At 38.3% G+C, this 26,404-nt stretch overlaps 1 protein-coding gene across 1 annotated transcript; it reads left to right on the top strand.

The window, feature by feature from the left end:
• The first annotated feature begins 300 nt into the window (after nucleotides 1–300).
• LOC136709307 (voltage-dependent calcium channel subunit alpha-2/delta-1-like) lies at nucleotides 301–26,404 on the top strand. The gene is made up of 4 exons (XM_066684453.1): nucleotides 301–655; nucleotides 13,917–13,998; nucleotides 15,625–15,741; nucleotides 26,378–26,404. The coding sequence occupies exons 1-4, from the start codon at nucleotides 567–569 to the stop codon at nucleotides 26,402–26,404; spliced, it is 315 nt and encodes a 104-aa protein (XP_066540550.1). The 5' UTR covers nucleotides 301–566.

Here is a 26,404-nt window from a genome sequence, read left to right as displayed (position 1 = left end):
CAAGAGTGTGAAAGAGACACACAAAAGGAAAGGACATGATGCTGGAGTATGGGAGAATGTGTTATTTTATTATTACTTCTGGTGCTCCTTTATTGCCTGTAATCTTGTAAATGCATACAAAGCAGTCTATAGAGAGAGAGAGAGAGAGAGAGAGAGAGAGAGAGAGAGAGAGAGAGATGGCAACCAATAGGTGTGAGTGTATGAGAGGAATAGAGATGAGGAGGAGATAAGAGGGCGGAACTGAGGGACTCTCACTCTCACACACTCGTTGTGTTCAGTCTGCTGTTCGACTCTTCAGACTTTGGCGGCGGAGGGAGGAATGAGCAGGGTGTGTGAGGTGTGGGAGAGGTTGTCCGGTGTATGTAAGTGTGTTTGTGTGTGACGGGGAGTCGTGGTCACTCCGTGTGTGAGGAGTTGTTGAACATGAGCGTGTCGCGCCGGTCGAGCGGTGTCCTAATGAAGGCTAATCCGATTAACTAAGAGGGCGGCAGACGCCCGGGCTCCAGAAAGAGAAAGAAAAGTAGCGGAGCGAATTTCCGTAGATTCAGCGACATTCAGCCACCACAATGAAGCCACACTCCCTCAGCCTGCTGCTCCTCACCGTGCTCTCAGCGCTCCATACTTCCAGCCCCTCTCAGTTCCCCACCTCTCTCATGTGAGTACCGACTGCCTCCTCTATTTACGCCCCTCACAGCGAAGTGCCCTTCTGAAAACTGTTGTCCACTTGAACTCAGGCTATTTTTTTTACAACATTTCTGTATCACTCACTGGTTGGGACGTAAATAAAGTACTTCAGGGTGGTTAGGTGTGTGGGGACCACTGTGAAGAAACTTGCTGACTCTGCAGACTCTTTGCAGGGGTGGTGGTAGGAACCAGACATCTTAAATGACTAAAAGCTACCCCACACAATAGTTACATGAAATGGATACACTGCCAGATGCATGGGATGTGGGTTTTTGCTCGTTTTGAGGAGGATATGGTTTTAGATTCATGCCAATTTTAGGCCAAACAGTGCCCAGTGTAAATGTATTCTCTGACTCTGTACTATTTGTCTTTGTCTTAACTGACAGCGACCTCCACAACTATCTGCACTGCTGGTACAGGTGATTTAAAAAAGTGTTTTATGAAATTTATATTTTGGTGAATTTGCTTAATCTCACATAGACACAATGAGAACAATCCAACCTTTAGTTGCAGTGTATTATGAAGAAAAAATTCATAATATATACGTTTTTCCTTTTTAAAGTTACTCAGAATGTCAGGGAACTTCAAAGAATCCATGAATTCCTGTTTCACTGGGGTACCTATTGAAATTTACCACTGCATGGCACCTACTCTACTCAGCTGTACTCTCTTTTTAGACCCTGGTACCTGTTTGGTTTTCCACCAAAACGGCCAAGGTTAAACATTGTTTACTCTTCATGTATTCGTGATTTATTTTTGTTTTTTTGTTTTTTTTTTTTTTGGGAGGGGGGGGGGTTCAGACAAGTAATTTTTCCATTCCTTGTTGTCATATTTTAGTCGGATTACTTCTGTCATAACACACCAACTTCATTATTTTTAGTAAAACACCACCACATTACACCATGTTATACATTGGAAATTCAAGCGTACATCATCTGTACACTACATTTTGCAATGCATTATTGGTACTCAGTTTTGAGCTATATAGGGAGTGAAATAAAATATTGAGATTTCGAGCACCACTACAAAATGGCTGACAGTCTATATTGTGCATTGTTTCTGTAATAGGAAATTATTTCAAACACAAACCGAGTCAACCTGAGCAGGACTGAAATATGAATTAAATATATTTATTTAATCAATAGCAATCAAACACTGTCCAGTGTATTTTAAAATAACCACTAATAATTACAGTATGGCACTCTACATTAAGTCTTTCTTGGATGTATAATAAACCTGAACCTTAATTTATATTTTTGTTTGCAATTACAACATAGGTCAGAAAAATCCCCATTAGATTCTTCTCCCAAATCAATAAGTCCTAACAGCTGGTAATTTTGTTTAGTCGCTAAAAGGGCGATTTTAAAGTGGTCATTTACCCTTGCACTGTAGACCTTGTCCTACTATAGACCTTCATATCACCACTGTACATACAAGACCAGTTGCTTAGCAGACCATTGCAAAGTAATTTGTTTAGAATTTAATTATTCAGAGACTTCGGTGGGATGACATGAAAAGTGTTTCATGAACCTTTTCATTCAAAGGCACCTGTCAGAAGTGTTGTTTTAGTATTTTCTTTTGTTAGCCGCATGCGTCGTTGTGCATAAAAGTAAACAAACTCTCATGTTGTGTTTGCAGTGAAACTCTCCTCCAGCTGTTATGGTCTCTCTGAGAGAGACAAAGAAAGAGAGGGAGAGGGAGAGAGAGCTGATGAATAAGGTGGTAAATGATGTTTGGACGTAAACTGCTGATTTCTGAAATACAAATTTCCAAATTTAATAGACAGCTGTCCAACCACAGATTCTTCTGATATTATGTTTTAAGAGGGGGGGGGGGGTATGCCACCCACCTTGCTGCAATGACAGATTTTTGATAGTAACATCCTCTTAAGAAAAGGTTTTCCACTAGGTGCTGATCATGTGCTGTGAGGATTTGATGGCATTAACAATGTCAGGTAAAACTGTTGTATGATCATAAATATCACTGTAACTCATCCCAAAAATAGGATGGATTTCCATATCATATCGATATTCCGACTTGTTTACGTAATGTCATACAGTTACACGTAATATGGCATGCATTCTTTACGTAAGGCACAGCAACAGGTATGGTGGAAATTTGCTCTGCATTCAAAAATTTGGTTCAAAAGAAGAGAGACTTAAGCTGCGTGGAGGTGGGTTGGATATAAATTAACAATATTCTAAATATTTTTTATACAAAGAATCTTGGTAAGTTATGGTTGTTTGCAAAATAACCATATTTGTTATTGTTTATTTGTTGTTTCTACTGAATGTTTGAAATTGTTAGATTTGTACTAAAATAAAATGTAATGAAATCTAATTTAAATAATAAATTAAATATCTTGTTAATTTAATATATTCAGTATTAATAAAACATTAATTTATTTAATAATAGTGTGTTCTTGAAATAAATACAGTTATTTTCAGTGTTTTTATATCGCCAAGAATATTGTTATCGCCATAATACCCTGAAATATTGTGATATTATTTTAGGGCCATATTGCCCACCTCTGGGATTGAGCTCCATTTCTCTACACAACACAGTTCCACTACTCCACAGACCAATGCTGGAGGCCTTTATGCACTTTCTCTAGCCCATGCTTTCATTAGACCTGATTAGCTTAGGTTTATGTGCATGCAAAATTGAAAACCTCTATATCAGGGATCCTCAAACATTTTTACACAAGGGGCCAGCTCACAGTTTTTCAGTCTTTTGGGGGGCCAGACTGCAGCTATAAATATACTATATGCCATGCCTTAAAATCATAAATATTTTGAAGTCAAAGTTGATTTTATTATGAGATTAAAGTCAAAATCAGTGGAGTACGGGATGTCAGTTTGTTCTGCTTGGCATCTACGTTAAGTTTTATGGTACACATGTGTGAGTGCACAGCGAAAACTTCTCGCTGAAAAGTGCAGAAATTCATCCATCCATCCATTATCTGTAAGCACTTATCCAATTCAGGGTCGCGGTGGGTCCAGAGCCTACCTGGAATCATTGGGCGCAAGGCAGGAATACACCCTGGAGGAGGCACCAGTCCTTCACAGGGCAACACAGACACTCACTCACACCTACGGTCACTTTTTTTTTTAACTGTGGGAGGAAACCCACGTGGACACGGGGAGAACACACCAACTCCTCACAGACAGTCACCCGGAGCAGGAATCGAACCCACAACCTCCAGGTCCCTGGAGCTGTGTAATTGCGACACTACCTGCTGCGCCACCGTGCCGCCCAAGTGCAGAAATTGAATTTCCAAAAAATCTGAATTGAAGTGGTCCTAAAACACCATTGTAGCTGGTGGCATTGTCCCAATACGATGTGAACAGCGTCTCTCACTCAGCATCGTGATTTCAGCGCTTTGTCTCCCTACAACAACAGCCTCTCACATTTTAGGGAAAAATGGAGTGGGTTCAGGAGGTGGGACACGGAGTAGAGGACAAGATCTTAACTGTTTGTACCAAAAAACATTGACTAGACACTGATGTATGGTTGTATTGTATTTTATTCAAAATAATTGCTAGCAACAATTCAGGAGTCGCTGGATTGCTATAGAGACATGTCCATACTGTCCAACTCTATACCCTCAGCCAGACCACTTACAGTATGCTGCCAAAGGGACCGATCAAATTAAAGCAGTGGGCTGTAATTTGAAAATCTCTGCTCTATATGATCATTATCCAGTGTTTGGGATTATGCCCATTTAATTTAACAGGCAATTTTGGTTTTGTTGCCTTTAAAGCCAATATATGTAGAGGATTTTTCTGACTGGCTGCCATGTATTGCCTCTCATTCAAAAACCAGTTAAAGTTAACACTTATAAGACCATTTATATGTTCAGTGTGAATGGCCAGGGCTTTTTAATTTAAAACTGGTCAAGTGGAGTAGATGTCACATGTATTCATGGTTTTCATGGGCCCTTTTACACTACCTAATTTTGTACTTGTACTAAAAAGAGAACATCTAAGATTATGGAGAACTACTGTTCTCTTTGGTTTGTTTACATTCAGAATCTCAGCATCTTTCAGTGTGGAACAGTGTGAGGAGACTCTTTGTACTGCTTGGCTAAAGTTTAATTTGTAAGTTTGAATTTCCACCGGAAAACCCATTTGCAACTCAATTTAAGTCACTTTCTGTCTGTTTACTCTCATGCAGTAGCAGTCTCCTAAATTTAGAGGGGTTCCTACATAAATAATCTGAAACAGCAAAAAAAGTCAATATTACCCACCTATTGAACAGGAATAGACAATTATTTTTATTTCTTTTCAGGACCTTCTGCATTTGGAGGCTTCTTTACCATTTTTTCTGCCATGAGCAGAGAGAGAGAAGAAGCCTAGCATATCTGACCAAGCCACTTTAAAATTTTTACTCGTTTGCTGACACTAGGATTTCGTAAACACATTAGACCGGTTTCCACTGTGGAAACATACTGGGGACCTAGCAAATGGTGAGGAAATATCTTCTGAACTTTTATTTAAAAAAAACAAAAAGTGTTTTTTGATTACAATAAACGTTGCCTTTGAATGATAACCTACATTTTGGCCCTTACCTTTATCTACATATTACAAGTATAATACAAGTATTCAAACAATTCAAACCTGGAAGAGAACACATTGTGGAGAAATAGCAACAAAAGAAAGGAAACAGACAATCAAATAATCAAGGATTGAGGCATGGCTTTGTTTTGTGTCATTCACCTTCATCAAGCAACCTGATGAGGGATCATTTTTGGCTTACTGTAACTCAGTGCATTTCCCAGGTCAGAAGTGCTGGTTGTTGTTAGTCTTGCTTGATGCAGGTGCTGCTGTTGGTGCAGACATTGGCTCTGTAATGATCTATTATTAGTGTGGAGGTGAGATGAGAGTAAAGGTCCGCAGGGAGGCCCCAGGCTGGAGCAGGTAATTATTCCCTGATGAACAGGCCTGCCAGGTAATCCTGCTCCACACTCTCTTGGCCATATACACACACAAGTAGGACATGCTCTACCATGGCCCACTTAACTACAGCATAAAACACTGCATATCCCACCTGGATTGAGGGAAAAAATACCCCCCCCACACACACACACACAGATTTTAGTGCTGGATAATATGTATAATATATTGTCTTGCTTACGACAGTACTTCCACAAAGATGGCGAACTACCTGTTTCTCAGAACAAGAGGTTTATAATACATTTCCAATGCATAGTTTGCCCTTTTGTCAAGAGACCATGAATTCGTCCAGCACTCGTCCAGCACTCCATTTCTACCAGGCAGTGCTGTGTGTGTGGTTCACTTACAAATCTGTGATCACACATTTTGTCATCATTGTCACTGCCAAGTGACCCATACTATAGCCATTGAGCTAGAAATAGTGCAGACCATTGCTTGGTAAAATGCTGGGCTGTTAACTCTGGTCCTGGAGGAACAGTTTCCAACATTATTTGGTGGTTCCTCTAAAATGCACTCCCCAAACCTCTCAAATAACAAATGAGTTTTATCAGTAGTGTTTTAAGCAGGTATTTTACGAAAGTGCTCGACAAGGGCCCTCCAGGACCAGAATTTAAGATCTCTAGTCCAATGACTGCAGCAGCACTGCTGTTTCTGTCACTGCAGCACTAAGGGTGATACACCTCCCAAACAATACTCTCTGTGTAGTGGGGCTGTAGGGGGTCCTGATTTGAAGAACAGAATAAAAGGAGGGAAACAAATTATGCAAAGCAACAGATGGACTACAGTCTATAAATATATAACTGGAAAGTGCTCCTTATGATCAGTTAAGCTGAAGATTGGACAGTGAGTGTAGAAACAAGATGGTCATAATGTTACGGTTGATTGGTGTGTAACAGATTAAATTAATAAAGCCAGCATGTAACAAGCCAGCTTAGGTTTTTACATTTAAGGTGGAATAGAAAAATAAATTAGAAGCCTCATAATGAAAGAATTTCTAGGTGCAATACATTATAATACAAATGGTGAATTAGAATCCATAATACTGCAGTATTTAAGATGAATTAAGGTGAAAAAACTGAGATAGAATCTGGTGAATAAAAAGTTACATATTTGATCTAAAAATATCATGAAGGATGCTTAAATGATGCAACTACTCTGACACTTCCCCACAGGAAGGAAACTAACAAACTAACAAGGTACACAGGTGTGGAGGATGTAGTAAAAATATAAAATCTCTGTATGTGAAGACTGTTGTCTGTTGATATGATATGCATCATGATATTTTGTTTTGCTGTATTTGGAGAAGTTGATTTAACAGAGAAAACAACATCAGGAAATGTTTGTTCAGTTTTTCACAAATGGATCTGTAATAATGTCACGCCTTGGTCCTGTCCTGTGTCTGTTTTTTCCACCATGTGCTCTAGCACATGGCTCTGTTTCTTATTGTTCCTGTCTCCACCCTCGTCCCGCCTTAGCTCCACCCTCTCGTTGTGCCTCCTTTGTAGTCCTGCCCTCTCGTTATCTGTCCCAGGTGTTCCTTGTCTGTGGTGTGTATTTAAGTTCCCTTGTCTTAGTGCCTCTTTGTTGGACAGTCCTCATTTGCGCATATGTCTTGTCTTGTCCTCATCCACCTTTGTTTTGTTGTATTAACGTTTACTCTGTTTAGCTCTGTGTCCAAGTTTACTTTTAGTTCTGTGTTTTAGGTTAGTCTGTTTAGCTGTGTTCAAGTTTAGTCTGTTTAGCCCATTTGTCTAGGTCTCAGTTTAGCCTCTTAATCTAGGTCTCAGTTTAGCTCCTCCTGTCTAGGTCTCTGTTAAGCTCTGTGTATTGTCCCACTGTCCAGGTCCTTCTGTCCATGTCTCATTATCTGAGTCTGTCTGTATCTGTTTTGTTATCTTGTTATAAATAAAGTCAGTGTTTTAGAGTGTGCATCTGCCTCAGTCCTGACAAGTAAATCCAGTTTAAAAGTTAAATTATTCACTTATGTAAATAATGTCTGTTCAGTATCCTGACCTTCCTGAGCATAAATTAATTTTCTTATTTGTCATAATAACTTTGACTGTTGTATCGTTGTAACAATCGTTGCCTGATTGCATGCTGTTTCGTACTAGACTTGATACAGATACTGGTCACCAGTCTGCACCAATGGTGACAGGAGAGGTGTGTTTTAAACCCAGGTTTTATTGACTCCCTGATTGACAGCTTGGGCTTTATCTTTAGATAGGCGTAGGTGGATGCTGTCACTTTGTTTCCCTTCATCTGGAGGCAGGCTTTGGTTCCTGGAGGCATTAGAAATGTCTGTATGTGCATGGTCTTTACTGAAGTCTGTTGTGTTTTCTTTTGTTTATCCTGAGGACGACTCTGTTTACTGATATGCTTTAGGGGTCATCAGGAACATTAACTTCACCTAAAAATGTTAACATGAAGCTGTTTACAGAGATGTACCATGTTTGGGCTTTTTGTGTAAATATAAGAAATAAGCACAGTTTGTCATAGCCTGCTAGTGTGAATGTTTTACTGCACCCCAGCAGTGACTACCTTGGTGGTATTGCAGTTTGATTCCAGTGCTTAGAGATATTTTTCTTAAGGGCGAAAAAGGCCAGAGTCACTGTTCTCTTCCCTACTCAGCTCAGCTGTAATCCTCAGGCTGTAAAGGGATTAAATAGCTTATTATAGAGGAGCTCAGGGAAAGGCAGAATCCTGAATGGACCTGAAAGTGTGTGTGAATGGAACCTCATGTTCACTGGATTAAACTCATTACGGTTATCGATGAATTCTGTTTTGTGCAAGAAAAGGCTCTTCCTACATGCTGTATGTCCTTTGTAAATTTGAGGCTGATTTACGAAAAAAATATTCCCCAGCAAATAATTTGATTTGCAGTGTTTTTGGTTCACATGTACAGTTTATATGAGTGTGGGGCAGTGCTGTGCATGATATGTGGGTCGGAGGCAGTTGTAAGTCCTTGGAGTGAGTTTGCATGAAGGATTCGCCTTCTGAAGCTTTAACATGCCTGCAGTTAGTGTTAGTAATGAGGATTTTTTTTTTCTACTTTACACTCAGAACATCAAACCAAGTACTGCTTTTCTAATGAAGAGCCAAATTGGCCACTAATGCAGATTTCGATTATTAGCAGACTCCAAAAAACAGCCCTGATTGTTTTAAAAAAAAAAAAATCAAATGCTCTTCCCCAAAGATGCTCTAAATGTATCTGTGTATAACGGGCCAGACTGTCCAGGAACTGAGACTATGGAAATTTCAGACACTGTAGAAATGTGGTACATTGGTTTGACATATTTGAACATTGCATTTTCACTAAAAGGTGCAGTGGTTAAAATCTCCCATGAAATAAAAAAGAGCCTGATACATCATCAGAACCCCCAAAAAACCTTTAACATAGTTAACTTTAGGGCATCATATTCCTTTACATTCAACAATCCCATATTATCACCCACTCCTAAATCTTTGTGATATGAAGCTGAATTCAGCTGATTATTGTGTGGCTTTTTCTTCAATTTCCAGTTGTACCTTAAATGTAGCTGTAGCATCAAGCACCAGAATGTAGTTGTTTTACCATTTAAGGAGGAACTGGAAATGTAATATCTAGCTACTGAGACATTGGTATACTACTAGTAATGTTTCATGTTCGTTATGAAGTAAAGAGCCACAGTGCAACTGACATTTTTTTTCTTTATTTAGTAATTCACACGACATTACACAGCCCTTCATTTGAAGTGTGCCACTGAAAAATCTCCATTCCAAGAGGCATATAGCCCTGCCCTTTGGCCCTACCCCTCTTTCCCAACATGAATTGACACCCTATGCCTAGGAAAAGCCTAGCAGGTTTCAAGTTCATACCATGTTTGTATGCTGCCTACTTTAACACTACCAGAACTATGCTCTAGTGATTGAGTCACTGATGTAGTGGTGTTGGTGTGGTCTATTATGCTATTCCATAAAATATTTTGAGCACAAATTAACATTTGTAGAGACCTGGGCAAATATCACCTTTCAGCACCCTGAAAATCAACAAACCTTCAGCTGTAGCATGATTATGGCCAGAGCTGGAAAATCTGGACTCTTGATGGGATGTTCAGTTTAGTCAATATATTGTAAGTGAATTTTATCTATCAGCAGAGTGGTCACACCCTCCTTGTGAGACCACAGTGCTTGCCATCATCTTGTCTATCAGATGAGATAATGTGTTTGATTTTAGATGGTTGCTGTCAAATATACCTCTCCCACAGTGCAAACAGGCACCACGTGGTCTGGATAAAAACCCACTGAGCAATCCAACACTGTTTATAATGAAGCACTGGTGAGTTGCCCTCCATTAGCAGATAGTCAGGGAGCTGTTGTGGTTCTTTGGAGCTTCCATTTCCTGAGGAGCGTTGAGGAGATGATGGGGCCTCTGAGTGTGCTCCACAGGAGGTGGATTCACACCTTTTCTTTGAACTCTGCCATTCATCGCTTTCTCATCCCTCGTTCTGGCTTTCTAGGATGAGAGAAGTGCTGAAGGGTGCCATTAGCTTGTGTTGGAAGGTTTAAAGTGTTTTCTTTTTCTTCTCATTTCTTGGAAAAAAACTATACTTTTAGATGTAGCAAATCACAGAATCTTTTTTATTTTGTGTAGTGAGCATCCTGATGCTATTCGTTCTTGATGAATGTGTTGTTGGTGTGCTGCCAGATCAAGGAATTTCATCTTTTAAAACACCTACATTTTTTTAAGACTTTATATGATTTCATTATGAAAATACAATTGAAATGGATATAGACATAAATGATTTTTCACATGTTTTTAACATATAGAAAATGTATATCAAATGAATGTCTACTCATACATTCGTTATACAAAACTTTACAGATATCCTTTGTAATTAATGGGTTCAGCTATTTTAGGCACACCTATTGCTGACACCGCTGTTAAACACTCACACTGAGCTCTGTAATCTCCTTAGAAAAAGTACTGCCTACACAGTTGAAGACCCTCAAGCAACCACACAATGGCCAGTACCAAGCTTCAGATAGTGGTAATAAACCCTCCAGCACTGGGCTGTGGAGCAGTGGAACTGTTTTTTTTTTGCAGTGACTGAGCTCCTTGCAAAACCTTAGGGATGAGAATACGTTATGTGTTTGTGATCCATAAATAAAAATCCAACATAAGTATCTGATCTCATGAATTCTCTTGTAGCTGAAAGCAATCGAATTCTTACAGCAATGTTTCAACAGCCCACATCTAGAAGAGTAGAAAACATTTAAAAAATCCCTGTTAATACCACTTATGTTTGCCAATTTTTATACTTATGAGTTTTTTCAGATTTTTCACATAAGTATAATACATAAACACGCTTGATCTTGCAAGTACTTGGTTCTAATTGACCAGTTCAATATTATTATTAACAGTAATAAACACATTTAACTTGAATAACTTTAGTGAATTTGTGTTCTTAGTGCACACTGTTTGGGGAAAAATTGGCATGTGTATGCATTTGCACATTAAGTGTAGCAACACAACTACAGTATGATCTTGTCGGTTACAGACCTATATTTCATACAGTAGCACTACAATTTTCAGTTTATTTGTGTCAATGTCTGCCATGGGGGTTCCAGGGAGACTGAATACATATGAGCAATATAAATTTTGGAGTAAGCATATGGGATTACCTGGCCCAGAATCCCGATCATGGAATGAAAATAATTTTCACAAATTTTGAAAGCCTTGGTAATATACAGGGCAAGGACAAGGCAGCTAAAAGTAGCAGGACCTTGACAGCTAAAGCCAGTGAACGGACCCATGTTAGAATAAATTGGTTCAGTGACCTATACATGCAGATTTTGATTATTAGCAGACTCAAAAAACAGCCCTGATTATTTAAAAAAAAAGATTCAGATGCTCTTCCCTAAAGATGCTCTAAATGTATCTGTGTATAACGGGCCAGACTGTCCAGGAACTGAGACTAAGGAACTTTCAGACACTGTAGTAATATGTGGTACATTGGTTCAACATATTTGAACATTGCTGATTGTTATTACTAAAAGGTGTAGTGGTTATAATCTCTTGACAGCTAAAGCTAGTGAATGGACCCATGTTAGAATAAAGTGTTTCAGTAACCTATACATGCATACCCAGGAACTTTAAATGTTTTGCTATTTAAATTTGAGCGTGTGTGTGTGTGTGTGTGTGTGTGTGTGTGTGTGTGTGTGTGGTTTGTTTATTATTCTGCTGAGCATTGTGAGGTCTTGGCCTCTCCGGCCAGAGTTGAGCCAATCTAAGGTGTCTGACTGGCACTGGTGAACTTTTGCCTCTTTGGCACTTTGATGTGAAAAACAGCCATTCGGTCCATCGCTGCAGATACATCAAGCAAGTGAACAGAGTGTGTGCAAAAGAGTGAGACTGCAAGAGAGAGAAAGAGAGAGAGATGCTTCTTTTCATTCAAATTTGGAGCTTTCACTTGGTTGGAAGAGCTTTGACCACCTCCTCCTCTTGAGTAGGGAGCAGTACAGAGATGAGCCTTAATCAGGTTTGATCCTAGCCTTGCCACTTGCCAACCATGGCTGAAGGACCCAGCTGCTGGTGTTTTCATTTAGTGTGTGTGTGTGTGTGTGTGTGTGTGTGTGTGTGTGTGTGTGTTTCTTATTTCTCATGTATTTGAAGGCTTTTATTTCAAAATGCCACAAAACCATTTATTATAAATGATTATACCACACTGAAATGAAACTTCATGTACACATCAGTTTTGTGGGTACACAATGACTTGTGCTGAAATATGTTCATGTTACATTTCATTTACTTAAGAACATATACCTGCAAATGTATGGAGAAAGATTACTGTCAAAAAAAAAAAAAAAACTTGTGCATGCTTATCTACATTAGTACATAAATATTTAAGTTGTACACAAAAGTCTGTTTTCACACAAACGTACGAATGAAATCATAAATAAAAACATTAAGTTGAAGTGCTGTGTTTTGTATGTATACAACTTGAAAAATGCACAATTATAAAGTTCTATGTATATGACTTGAATTATGGGTATGACTCCTAGATTATGAACACGGATCGAGAAGTTGGAAACACTATCAAAAAAATGTCTCTGGACTCACAAGCAAAATGAGCAGACTACCAATTGTAGTGCGCATGCATGGTCTGCTGCCAGGGAGCTGTACAAAGATAAACTGTTATTTTCAGTTATTGTCCTTTAGAAAGAAATAGTACAGTTAGCATAATTTAACTGTTCTTGCATTTGGTCAAGACATAGATATGCTTAATGACCATAATGAATGGCTAATGCTACATTTAAAAAACACCCTACTCAGCACAAACAGTTTGAAAACCGCTTTCTCAAAATGAGATTGATGATGATTAAATATATACAATGTAAAAATATGTTTGAATGATAATTGTGCCTAGATTATTTTGGTGAGATTCAGTTCCTCCTACACCACAGGTCATAATCCATCAGTGTCATATTAGTGTCATTAGACTTGCTGCACTTGCAATTAAAATCAAAGTAGAAAACACAGTGTAGTGGTTGTCTGCTCGTTTTGCCTGTGAGTCCAGAGACAGATCGAGAAGTTAGAAACACTATCAAAAATATGTGTTCTTAATCTAGAAGTCATACCCATAATTCAAGTCACAAACGCTCCTCTATTAATAAGACTATAACAAACTGGGATGAGAGGGTTGTGGGCTGTGGAAAACAAACATATAAAAAATTGGGAATTTACAGGGAGCTAGAGAGGAAGCAGAAGGAGCTTTAGGCATTGGTCTCAAACTTTTATAACTTCATTTAATACTTAACAGATAATTGGAAGTGCACTTCTGCACAACTCAGCTTCAGGTTCATTAAAGGATCCTTGTTACTAGGAAGAGCAGATTTAAAGAATCAACTAATGATGTGCTGAATAACAGAGGTAATAAATCTCTTTTGCAGAAGCAGTGAAACAGTTCCAATCATCACACATCTAATCTTTTTTTGTTCATTCCATATTTTTGATAGACATGGTCTGACCAAAAAAAAAATTATAAAAACAATATGGTGTATCTTGAAAGTTTAACATTGTCGGAATGAACTCATGCATTTCAGTGCTATTTAACATAAACATTTGGCATATTTTTGCAATATTGTTTACATTCTTTACATATATCATGTCTTTAGTAAATTATGAAATTTAGTATAAATGCTCATTTGTATTAAAACATTTTGCAGTGTCAGCTCTTCCCAGTTTTTTGATTAACATTTTATATATTTTGTTTCCTTCATGTTACTCTGTCTGTGCAGGATAAAGGAATGGGTGGATCAGATGCAGCAGGAGCTGGTCAATCTGGCTGACACGGCTAGTGCAGGAAAAAGCCTAGTGCAGGTTAGAAAGCCACTCATTTTACACACACACCTACACACACATGTTTGTGAAGCTTGAACCCAAACATCACATTACTGTGTCTGAAATTTGAAAGTTTTGAAATCTTCAGCTCCATGCTGAGCACAAGATGGTTTAAAATTTTAACAGTCTCGCCTGTGATGTTCTATATATGCAGTTCACTGAAGCAGTTGTCAGGCCAATCGTGAAGACAAATTTGCCCTGGCAAAAGAAATCTTTTAGCTTCCCCATTCATTCCCCAGTCTTAAATGTGCTCAAAAAATACTGTCATATTAAAGCTCAGAGCATTGAGAAGCATTGAGAGAATGACTCAACCCAGTACACGAAGATTTAATCCACAGATGTCTAGAGTTATTTGGAATTCTGCACTACAGACACTTGACAATCGACAAATGACATACATTATATAGGCATTATATATGACAATATACACAATCATACCTATACTGTAAATATCTATTTATATCTCTTGAATATTTGATTACCATCATAAAATATAATCTGCCATACCAGTAGGAGATTGGTAAATTATTCATTCATTGTCTGTAACTGCTTATCCAAATTGGTAAATTATATTGTTCATTATTATACTCAAATAAAATATTTCCGTATAACCCTGTCACCTGCTCGTGAGCAATGAGGGATGGAACTGGAGAAGCGAGAACACCCTGTTGCAAATAAAAGGAACACACCACAAAACCGACTGCACAACTTCAGCTTACTAGAAATGAAAAACAAAAAACCAGTTTACAACTGCCACAAGAACAAACCAACAAAAGCAAAATACTGAAAGTTCTGAAAGTTCTGGACTAGCATACAGAATTCATTTTATATATTTGTTTGAAACTAAGAAACTATTGAACAGCTGTTGTAATTATAACTAAATACTTCATCGGCTATGTATGACAATGGTGTAAATTTGCTCTTAACATTGGTGGGGACCTATGAACCTAACTTTTTTTTTTCCAGTCTCTCTCTCTGCTCCATGATAAAACGACGATGTAAGACAACTGACAATTGGCAATTTGTTGTGCAGTTAATTTACAAATCATGTTATTCATGATGGATTTCATTAGCGAACTTGACTTTAAGTGACTTACATGTTTCTTTGAAATACAGTTCTTATGTCCACATTCTTCTTTTTTTGCTCCCATCCTCACTAGATTTTGACACCTATGTCACCCACGATGCACAGTAATACTTACTTATGACTGGAAAGTTTTCCTTCCAGTTTTGGCATTGCTAACAACATTGCCAAACTACAGAGACTCATGTGAGTCCATGCTAATTGTACACCCTTGACTTATGAATGTAAATTTTACATTGATTGCAAGTTTAAAACATTTTGCTGAATATCTCAGATTAGTTTCTAGAGCTGTGTGTGAGAAACAGTTTGTGGCATTTAAATGATGGAAAAAGTAATTCTTATTATCCAGTCCCCCACCTAGGAATGTGGAAAATCAAAACCCCACTGGACTCTCCAGCACAGAAGGCTTATGCCACAGGCTTGGATTCATTCCAGATCAAAGGGCCTAGCACAGCTATTCGAGCATCACATTGTAGTGTGTTTATGCATTTTCTGATATATTCTAACTTTTTTTATTGCAGATTTTTATGACTAATCAGAATTCCTACACTGTGGAGCCTAACAATGCTGCAAAGCTGGTGGAAAATGCAGCACGGAATATAGAGAACTTCCTAAAGAAGCGAGCCAAAGCTCTGGAGGTCAGAAATGTACCATTTTTAGCCCATTCTTCCAGTTGAGAATACATGCAATGAACACTGGCATCATACAATACATGTAGTATTTAAGTAACACGCTCTATTACACAATGCTTAGAGAAAGGAACAGTGCAGTGTGAGATTGTCACATCATGCATGAGGTATGAGTTCTACTCCCAAGACACACACCAGCCATAGTCTGGGGCAATCAGCTTTTATCATTTGACATGTAGAGCTGATATTTTTGTCTGTAGTTAGCTTACACAGTGACAAAACATTCTAGCTCTCATTTTCCAATTACCCTGCCATTACTGTGACCACAGATGGCTAGTATACAGTATATATATGTGGATTTCTGTATGTTTGTTTGTGTGTGTGGGCCAGCTGGCTTTGTTTTCAGATGGCACAGATGATGGATGAATTGTCTGCCTTTGAGAGACTGTGGGTGTGAGTGACTCTACAGATGTGCTGTTGGCTCAAATGTACATTGTGTGTGTGTTCCTGAAATTAGCATTTTGTGTGAACCAAATGCCTTTGTGATGAAATGGAAACTTTGAAGATAGGATGGTCATTAACAGGGAAGATAAAGCTTTTTTTACTGATACACCTTCTTACCTGGAAAAACTAAAAAACTAAGAGGTTGCATTTTGGTTATAGAGAATACAGGTTAGGATAATCGTGAGATTTATCTTATTTATTGTATATAATGTAATACATATATTACATATAAAACATAATTCAGGTTTATTATGTTACATAGAGAACATGCCTGTTGCATGCCTTAGAATATTGAATGACACATTGTGGCGGTGTAAGTCTACCACCTCCCAGCATTTTTTATTAAATCATAAAAATCCCATTTAACCTATCAGTTGAAGATGGAGTTTAAATTTGTGCTATGACACAGAGTTTCCAAATTTGAGTCTTCTCTAGAGTTGACGTAATGACTTTTTCAGTACTCATTCTAAAATCTCATTCTAACTTGATACAAACACTGCTCTGGTTTCTTTAATTGCCCTTTTAAAAATGACTAAGATTTTAAGCTATTTTTACTGAAGCACATCACTCAGTGTTTTCTCTACTCAACACTCCTCACAGGAGAATCACACAAATAACAAGATGAAATCGCACTAGTTTTTTTTTTTTTTTTTTTTTTTTCCAAAACTGGAAACCAGATTATTTTATTTTTTTTGCCACATGCATTCAGTGTTTTATTCAGGTCAGTACCAGGTCGGTTTAGGACTAATCAAAATTAAACTACACCCAACTTTCACTCACAACTTATATAAAATCATTGGGACTTAAAGGAATACAATGTAAGAATTGGCTTTTTGTCTCCTGAGCACCCCCTACCGGCTGAGTTTAATTCACGTTTACAGTACTGTCGTGAAATCAAGTCTCACTCACATCTCTCTGTCCCTCGCTCGTTCGCTCACTCATTTAAACACAACCGGCTCACCCACTTAAACACAACTCGCATACACTCTCCCTGTCTTTCTCTCGCAGACAAACACACACATCTCTCACACTCTCTGTCTTTTACTCACTCTCTCATCAAGTGATGTTTACAAAATAGCCAACGGCTCTGGGAAGTGAGCCTGGGGAATGTGTGCAATCGAATAAAATAATGTTCGCTCATAATAAACACTGGACTGTGTTATTTCAACCATAAAATGTAACTTTGGTGTTACACTAGCCACAACAACAGTAAAGCACTTTTTACCAGAATCAATGTCCAATGCTAAAAACTGAGCTAATCCGGCTAAAGTTAGCAGGCGTTAGCACTCAACCTCATTCATCATTAACTCTCAAAACCGGATTATAACACTGTCCTCAACAAAGCTTGGGTTCCATCGACACACAGTGAAACATCAGTCATTTAATCCACATAGCACCCGGCAAAAAACACTTATTACCAAAATCGATGTCTAACGCGAACAAGTGAGCTAATCTGGGTAAAGTTAGCAGCTACAAATCCTAGCTCACTGCTCAGTAACTCTCAAAAACTGATTATAACACTTTCTGCAACAAAACTATAACTAGCACCGCAACAAATACTTACTGCTCCAACTTGTGTCCTCATGTCTCTTTCAGCTCACACTAGTGTGTAAATTCTGTCCAGTGTTAATTCTGGTACGGCCACACATACTCTCACTCTCTCTCTCTCTCTCTCTCTCTCTCTTTTTTTTTTCTCCTTGCTCTCTCTGCTGTATAATGTCCGTACCAGGATTGCGGAGCTAGATTCTTCTTGTAGCTAGGCAATTATCCACCTGTGAGCTATGTGCCGTTAAGCGTTACCTATTACTCTCGAGAGTCCTCCACCCTGTGATTAAGAAGTTGCTTAGTGCAGTAAACCAGCAGAGGACCCAGCATAGCTGCAACAGAGGCTGTATTCTCCCTATTACAGTTCTGTGGAACGTTACAATCTTTTAGAAGCTGCAATTTTAAGGTAGACTACATAGTGAAGAACTTACTTTGAATTTCCAGAAAATAATTATGTTTTTTTATATAAAATAATATATAATTTTTTGTTTGTTTTTGTTTTGCGTTTTTGTTGGACCAAGTTTTTTCAGTGTTATGACAGTTAGATATAAGTTATTCTATGATGCAGTTGAATTGCTACTTTTAGACTGATGGATTAGTGTGCATTGTTTTTATAACTCTGGGCTATTGGCCTGCAGTAGGTGTCTCTGAAGTAATCAGGCCTGTGGGGCAGTGAGTAGTTTGGCTGGATAAACATGTTTTGTGGGGGTGTAGTTTAGAGAGGGGTGTTTTATATAAAGGTGTGTCTTAGAGGAGGCTATCTGTCAGATGTCCAGTTTTGTTTTGCTGAGAGACAGGTAGGCCTGTGGGGTCATCTCACTAGCTCTCTAATCTGTTTTAAAGTGATGGAAGTGTTTCTAAATGGACTTTAAAATAGGAGACTATCTGTTTCAAATAATCCCCAAATGTTCCTGTCAAAACATTCAACATTTAAATATAAACATCCTACAACCACTGCACTTGCTTCTTTCTGGGGTGGTGTCAGTGCTTTCTCTGTCTCTTCATTCCTTTTATAACATGAGCTCTTCGCTATTCAGTGACATACTTTTTTGGATTGATCACCCACTTCAGGGGTTAAAAATGCTCAATGAATGTTATGGCCTGTTGCTCTTTTTGTTTTTCACTATATCAGATACCATAGATGTAAGCTTGGTGTGTGATGTTGTAAGGAATCTATTATCAACGTCTGAAGAAAAACGTGTATCTCAAAAATAGGAACTTGATAGGAAAGCGAAACACCATTCTTATCTTTCTGTGAGAGTCAATGCAAAAATATTTTATTCCAATACATTTTTGGAGCATTTCTGTCAGTCCGTTCTTCATGACATTGTCACACAATGTGAAGGACAGCTGCCATGTTCAAATGATTCAGTAAATAAAAATCGACAAAAATGGAGATACATGGTTTTTCTTTGGACAGTGACAATACTTTATTTGTAGTCACAGCATTACTAGCCACGGTGGGCAGAGTGGGCTATTGACTATCCGTCTGTGTTTTCACTGGACTGAATAAATAGACGTACACAAAGCTTTGCAGATAGCTGCTCATAATGCACCTGACAGAGCTGCAGAAAAAATGGTACCTCTAGCTTAATCACTGATATATGAAGCTTGTACTAGGCATTCACTTGGTACAGATTATTTACTTTGTATGTTACATTTTTATTTCAGTAAATATTTTCAATTAAAGTTTTACCAGACCACATTTGCTGTAGGTTATGTTTAGTGTAAACATGTAGCAGAAAAATTACAATGTGATATTTTCTTCAGTCTGTGCTGCACGGCGTGGTAGCTAAATCTGCTGTGTCCTGCTCCTGTTTCTCTTTTGCTGATGTTGCATCTCTTAATTTGTTTAATACATCAAAGCACTTTTTACCTGTAATTTAAGCCCATGTAAGCTTCCTCTACTTTATTTTATCCAGCTGCCCTACATGTCAGGCCAAGTGGCTCAAGTATTTGGGCTCTGGTTTCTGTCAACTTTTCTATTCCTGGGTTTTTTTTCTTGCCTTTGGCATGTGTGTGCGGATGTCTTTTGCTCCGATTCCCTGCTGCCAGTGACTATTTGTTCTCTGTTCTTAGACAAGCTGTTTTTTTGTGGGGAATTCATTTTGCACTTGCTCCTGTTATTTTCTGCTTAATCTTTGCTTTCCCTTCCTTCCTAGCCTTCCTTGCTCACAGCCCTTCATTTGATGAGAGCTTACGGCATGTTGTCATTTCCCTCTTGTCTTGGTTTCCCTTGTGTTTCCCCTTGTCCCAGTAGTGACCCTCATGTTTTTCTTCCTTTTTTGGTCTACCTTAAAAGCACAGCATGGTGTTGTGTCTGTCTTTATTTTATTCTTTTCCGCTGTCTGTCTATGTTCTTTATTGTGGATCTGGTAATGGTCACCATGTCCTGCTGCTGTCCTGTTTGGTTTATTTAGCAGTCGATCACATGGAGAGCTCTGGTTTGCCCTGTTTTCAGCACCAGTGAATGATCAGTCAGATTTCCTAGAATTTTCTGACCCACTCTGTGTACATTCATGAATGTTATCCTGCACCTTCTACATGCTATTCACAGCAGTGTTAACACAATCTACTTTTATCAGTTGTGATTAACATCATGCTGATGTTTGATAGTAGTAGTGGGTGTGCAAGTGGTGCACAGTATAAGAGAAAAATATTCCAGACACCAGAAGACATTTTCACACTTCACATTTTACTTAAATAATTATCACAGTTTTTTATTCAAAATGTATTTAATTTTATTTATTTTATTTTTATTTATCACACTAAATTTGGAACTGTTCAGCGCGTTTCCACCGAATTAAACCAGGAAAAGTTTTTTAGCATGAACCATGGCTGAATAATAGGAAATAAGACAGGAACACATTCAGTTTGTGTGTGTTTCTGGGGCTGTGTTTGGCGCAACACCATGTGCGTTGATCAGAGCCTCAGCTTGGCATTGGTTAGTTCATAAGCTCAGCAGGACGGCTTGGAACTCTGCAACATTTACACATTTATTATATCTTACAGAGAGAGGAGGACTGCTGAATTTGTCTTATTTCACGTGAGTGTGTCTCTTTGCCTGAAATGTCATGAAGGGAGACATTTTGGGAGACAGGTGGGGAAACATTTTGTGCCTTTAGTGTGTTTATGAAACCACATGTAAACAAATACATTGATATGAAGCACCAAAGCTCCAGATCTTCCAATGACAAGGGTATGTATTTTGGGCTTTCCTGTTATACTAACAACACCATATCTTCAAACATTTTGTGAATTGGTGAATTCAACTCAGTATTGTAACCAGAGTTTGTATAACCACCAAAGACTCAAAGATTCACTCAAAGAAATAGGTGTGGAATAGCTACTTATGAGTGTAAGTTCACTATGCTCAATACCAAGAGTCCATAAGAGGAGTATGAAGCCCCTCTAAGGTGAAGCAGTGGAACTGCAATCTCAGAAGTGAGGGTGCATCATCCAATATATTTTTGACATGTTGAAGTATTCTTTCCGGACCTCACTAATGCTCTTGTGATTGAATGCAATTAAATCCTTATAGCAGTGTGGACTAACATATTGAATAAAAATAAAATCACAAAAGGGAAATAACAAATTAAATTATTTGAAACTGAGTATAATAACATAGAACACTCAGAACCTTAAAATCAGGACTTTTTTCTTCAGTGTAGAAGAAAAAGGAACACATGACACAATTGACTTGAGATCACTGTGCAGTACTCAGCATAGCAAGATGCTTCTTTTAAGAAGTAGAGGAATATATAAAATGCTAGAGACTCCTTTTGAACCCATGCTTGTGTATATATTATGCTGTGTGTTGCTAAGATATGTGTGTCATTGCTGTCGAGAGAGAGAGATAGATAAACAGTGAGAGATGGATGCTATGCTTGAGGCTTTGTAGTCTGATTCTTTGATATGGTTCACAACACTGTGCTGTGACTCAGTGTGGCTTGCTTTGGGTTCCGTTATGATGGTGGTCTTGTTTCCTTTTTCTGTGAGGTGGAAATCTTACTTTGTGTGTGTAGTGTATGTATGTTTGATGTAATACATTACAATATATATATATATATATATATATATATATATAATTTATTTTGAATATGTACAATATCAGTATTTCAGAATGTTGAGAAAACACTAATAAATACACATACTTTGTACGCAATACAACTTTTCTCTTTCATTGTTATTAAAAATTTGCAATAATTTATTTTAAAAAGAATAGGGAAGAGGGAAAATACAGCTCAGTTTTATAATGTAATTACTGTGTAGTTTATTGGCTGGATGTTGTTGCTGGACTCTCTATAAATCTTTTTTTTTTTTTTCTACAACATTTGTGTTGTGGAAGTACTGATGATATCAACAGTGTCCCTAGCATCACAATTTTTCATGCCAGCATTATCATATCACCATATTGCCCCCTATACCCCCACCTCTCCAAAAAGTGTGTTGTGTTCATTCAGCAACTAGATGACGGCACTACTATTTCGTTCATCACCACTGATCCAGGAATTGAGGCACAGCTATGTCTTACTGATGTTTTATAAATACTTCAATAATGTTTTTTTTATACTTTATCAACAATTCATCAGTGCCTTCTGCTCTTAAAACCTATGAACTCATAGAAAAAAACTTTTTTTTTAGATTTGGATGCCAGATTGCTGACCCATATTGGTTTTACTCAGTACCCAGGTCACTGGTGCCAAATGTTACCCAGGGGGAGATTGCATGCCCAGCAGCTGAATGCAACAGGTTAACAGCAGGGATCATTCCTGGTTTTAATGCCATGCTATGTATGAAGCCAGCTGGAAAGCCTGGATACTGTTAGTGTGCAATGTTTGTTCTTCACTCCAGGGAACGGTGCTTTGACATGCTTTTGGCTGCATCTGATCCAACAAAATACATATGTATATGGGAAAGGATTTTGCTTAGTTATAAACACACACACACACACACTTTAGTGGGGCAGCTAACAAAGGCACTTGGCTAGGGGTTCATTCATTTTTACCTTACTGAAAAAGTTTATTATAAGTCACTCTGTGTGTATGAGCGTGTGTACATCTAGTATCCTTTGGATTCTTGGCTCTGTTCCTGGCTGTCTAAGGCCTGCTTTTGATCCTCTCTGTTTGGTCCATGCATTATTTAATAGCCTTTTCCTTCTATGGCCACTACTGCTGGTGCAATAACTGGTGTTCACCCTCTGACCCCCCTGGCTGGGAGAGTGCACGCTCTCTGGTTGGGCTCTGGAGACACAGCGTCCCTGCTGAGCTCACAAGAGTTCCCTCCTCCCTCAGAACCATTTCATTTCATGGGAAAGACACCTAGTTTGACATTAGACGGCACAATCTGCGTTCCTCAGGACTTTTTCTCTCACTGAAGCCTACTTTTCTCCCACATGCATTCAGAGTTTAAATAAAAGATTTTGCTGGAATTCAGTTTGTCAAACGAGAGCAAGAAAAAAAAAGATAGTTAGCATCAGTGTGTGCTAAAATATGATGGGCAATGCATTTGATATAAAAGCTAAAACTATTCAAACTCTCACCCCTTCATTATATCATGCTGAGTATGTTCTGGTAAATGTTTTATTAGGCTGGCTGCAAACAGTAAAATGGTATGACTTATCCAGGCACCACAGAGTAGCTGGGAAAGGCAGACACACAATTTCCTTTTATTAAATCCCCTAAGGGCACACCAAGTATATGTGTGTGGGTGGGAAACTGTGTGTGTGTGTGTGAGTGCGTGTGTGCGCGCATGAAGGACACATTTGATTGGGTTTCTCTATATAAGTATTTGAGTATAATGCATTCGGTCAGTCTGTTTTTTTGTCTGTCTTTTTTTGATTACACATACTCCATGCTCATAGTGACTGTGAGTGTGCTCAGTAAAAGTTCAGCAGTTCTGTGATTCAGGATTCAACAAAACAGAATAAACAGCTGAAAGGGAGCAATCATGTTGTTGTTGTTTCAAGGTAAACTACAGATAGCAAACTAAACCGTAGTGCCCTTAGACCAAAGCTGAATAAAGATCTTTTCTGGAAAAAAAATGCCCTGATAACATTAAATACTAAACATTAGCATTTTTTACTGAGCAAGATCAACAGCAAAATTGCCTTTTTCTCATGTCAGTTGTCAGTATGGCATCAAGCTTTTAATGTTCTCCTTCCTTAGTGTGTTGAGCACTTTATATATCTGTGAGTGCCTGTGAAAACTCTGGATGAGGTGGGTCCTTGCCTTCCCCTGTGAGACTGATAGTGCTGGTATGTCGAGTGGATCTTCTAAATTGGGACCTGGCTATGGATAAACTTTTAGCTTGAGCTCCCATTTGTAGAAAGAATCTTCAACATATCTTTTCTTGTTGTATTCCAAGCCTTGAAGCAGGCTGCTTCTTGATATGTCCGACACATTCCTCACTAATAGAACCCTGCATGCCATCTTGAATCTTCAACTTCAGGACGTGTGGCACCATGTTATATGAGAAGAAAGACCACTTGTTGGGTGATGTCCTGAGGCTTGGCATCCCAGCACTTCAGTCCTGGTGAAAGCTTCTCACTTTACTCAGGGCAGCTCAGTTCTTCTCTTCCTTCCAACATGACTCGAATATAGGAAATGGATTTATGACTTTTACTCAGAGCATATGCCAAATATATCTCTTTTTCAACTGTAAATACATTTTAAAAGATAACCTGATTGTTATCCCCATGAAATTAGTAGTAAAGGAATTATTTTACAGTTTATTTGCTCTTTTAAGAGGTCATTACTGCGTGTGTACGCTGTCTCCCTCTCTTGCCCCACATCACACAAGCACAGTGCTAGCTAGAGACTTTTTGCCGGAACGCCTATCCTGACTCCTAATGTTGAAATATGCATGCGCAAGTAGGAACTGTTAATTCAGCCGTATTTCACAGAGAGAGCTTAAGGTGGCGCCACTACTTAAGGTGGCGTCTGTTGTTAGTTCAACCATATTTCACATTCCAGTTCATGAACAAAATTTGGAGCTGTTCAGCGCCTTTCCACCGACATAAACTGGTTTGCGAACCGGAAAAATTTGTTCCCAGCTGGAACAAAAGAACAGTAGGTTCTACAGCGCGAACCGTGGCTGAAACACCTTTGTGACAAAGGCTACATGGCTAATGGCAGTCCAGCAAAACTAGGCTTACATCTCTGCTCGTGTTACTACTGTAGTAGACTGGGAAATATAGGGGAAAATAGGGGAACATGTCATTAACATTCATTCATTCATTCATTATCTCTAAGCACTTATCCAGTTCAGGGTCGCGGTGGGTCCAGAGCCTACCTGGAATCATTGGGCGCAAGAGAGGAATACACCCTGGAGGGGGCTGTCATTAACATAAATTGTCTAATTTGGTATTGTATAATGGAGAAGTGTTATTGTGTAACTGAAATACATGAGTGAGTAAACGGCACAGTTTCATATATCGTATTAGCTTACTATAAATAGTGTATAAATATTGTATCAGTTTATTGTAGAATTATTTTCAAATATCCTAGACACATAATAATTGGTACCAAGGGACAGTACTCTTTACGCTGCACATCTTTTTGAATCAATGACTTTACAGTTGTAGCATACACACTCTAAAAAATGATCACTAGATTAGGAACATCTACCTTATATATACACTCATGATCCATTTTATCAGCTCCAAAGACCATAACAAAGTGGGATGGGAGGGGGTACAGCAGATCATCCAATATTTTAATGTTTGTGTTTCTAATTTACTTTAAAATCCTGCCTCTGTTATATACATACCACTTTGGTTTTTTATGTAAAGGACAATGCTCTGAATTCTTATAGTCATTGGAAGATTAAGGATTAAAAAAAAACATAATATACAAAACATTTGTTCTGCATATTATATGCATAGTATGCTCTTGTTTAAATTTCTAGTGTAAGTGCTACTGCTCTTTACTGAGAGTTTACTGGCATAATGTGATTCAGAAGAACATTTCTAGACACAAAACTATGATTGTATTTGAATTGTAAAAAAAACCTGAGATAGAAATGGTGTGAAAGTGAGAAAGGGAGAGAGATTCTCGTACAGAGCCTTTTGTCTTCAAGCACTCTGTATGTGGTTAGTGTTAGCAAAGGGGCACCAAAGGTGTTTGTGTTGTAATTAAAAACTGAATTATTGATGTGTGTGTGTGTGTATCTGTGTGTGTTAGTTTGTACAATTTTGAGGCAGTTAAGGAATGAATAATTTATAAAAAGTCATTAGAGCATACGTGTATGTGTGTCTGTCTGAGAGAGAAAGTGTATGTAATTAGTGGTTTAGAACAGGGCTTAGACTGGGGACTGCTGTCTTTTTTCACTCTTTATTTTATTATGCCATTACTGTTATAGCAAGGCTACACTCCTTGAGAAATAACAGTGAATAATCAAATTCACATAAGTAGTCTAAAGCAGCTTGAATTCATGTACATGTCACTGCTTTGCCTGTGTGTGTGTGTGTGTGTGTGTGTGTGTGTGTGTGAGAGAGAGAGAGAATTTTTCTATATCTATTAACATGGTTCCTAACTTCCTCTGTCATTTTGTCTTTCACACTTACTTTGTTTCTCTGCCTCTCTGTCTCTTGCAGGATAAAGTGATGAAGTGTACTCGCTAA

This window comes from Hoplias malabaricus, chromosome 11 (assembly GCF_029633855.1).
Source record: "Hoplias malabaricus isolate fHopMal1 chromosome 11, fHopMal1.hap1, whole genome shotgun sequence".
Classification (NCBI taxonomy): Eukaryota; Metazoa; Chordata; class Actinopteri; order Characiformes; family Erythrinidae; genus Hoplias; species Hoplias malabaricus.
Note: the sequence above shows the minus strand (reverse complement) of the source record. Positions and strands in the feature narration are given on the sequence as shown.

Coding starts and splice junctions, on each gene's coding strand:
- LOC136709307 (XM_066684453.1), top strand. CDS start 567: ATGAAGCCACACTCCCTCAGCCTGCTGCTCCTCACCGTGCTCTCAGCG. Junction 656..13,916: donor CAGTTCCCCACCTCTCTCAT/GTGAGTACCGAC, acceptor CTGTCTGTGCAG/GATAAAGGAATGGGTGGATC. Junction 15,742..26,377: donor AGCGAGCCAAAGCTCTGGAG/GTCAGAAATGTA, acceptor TGTCTCTTGCAG/GATAAAGTGATGAAGTGTAC.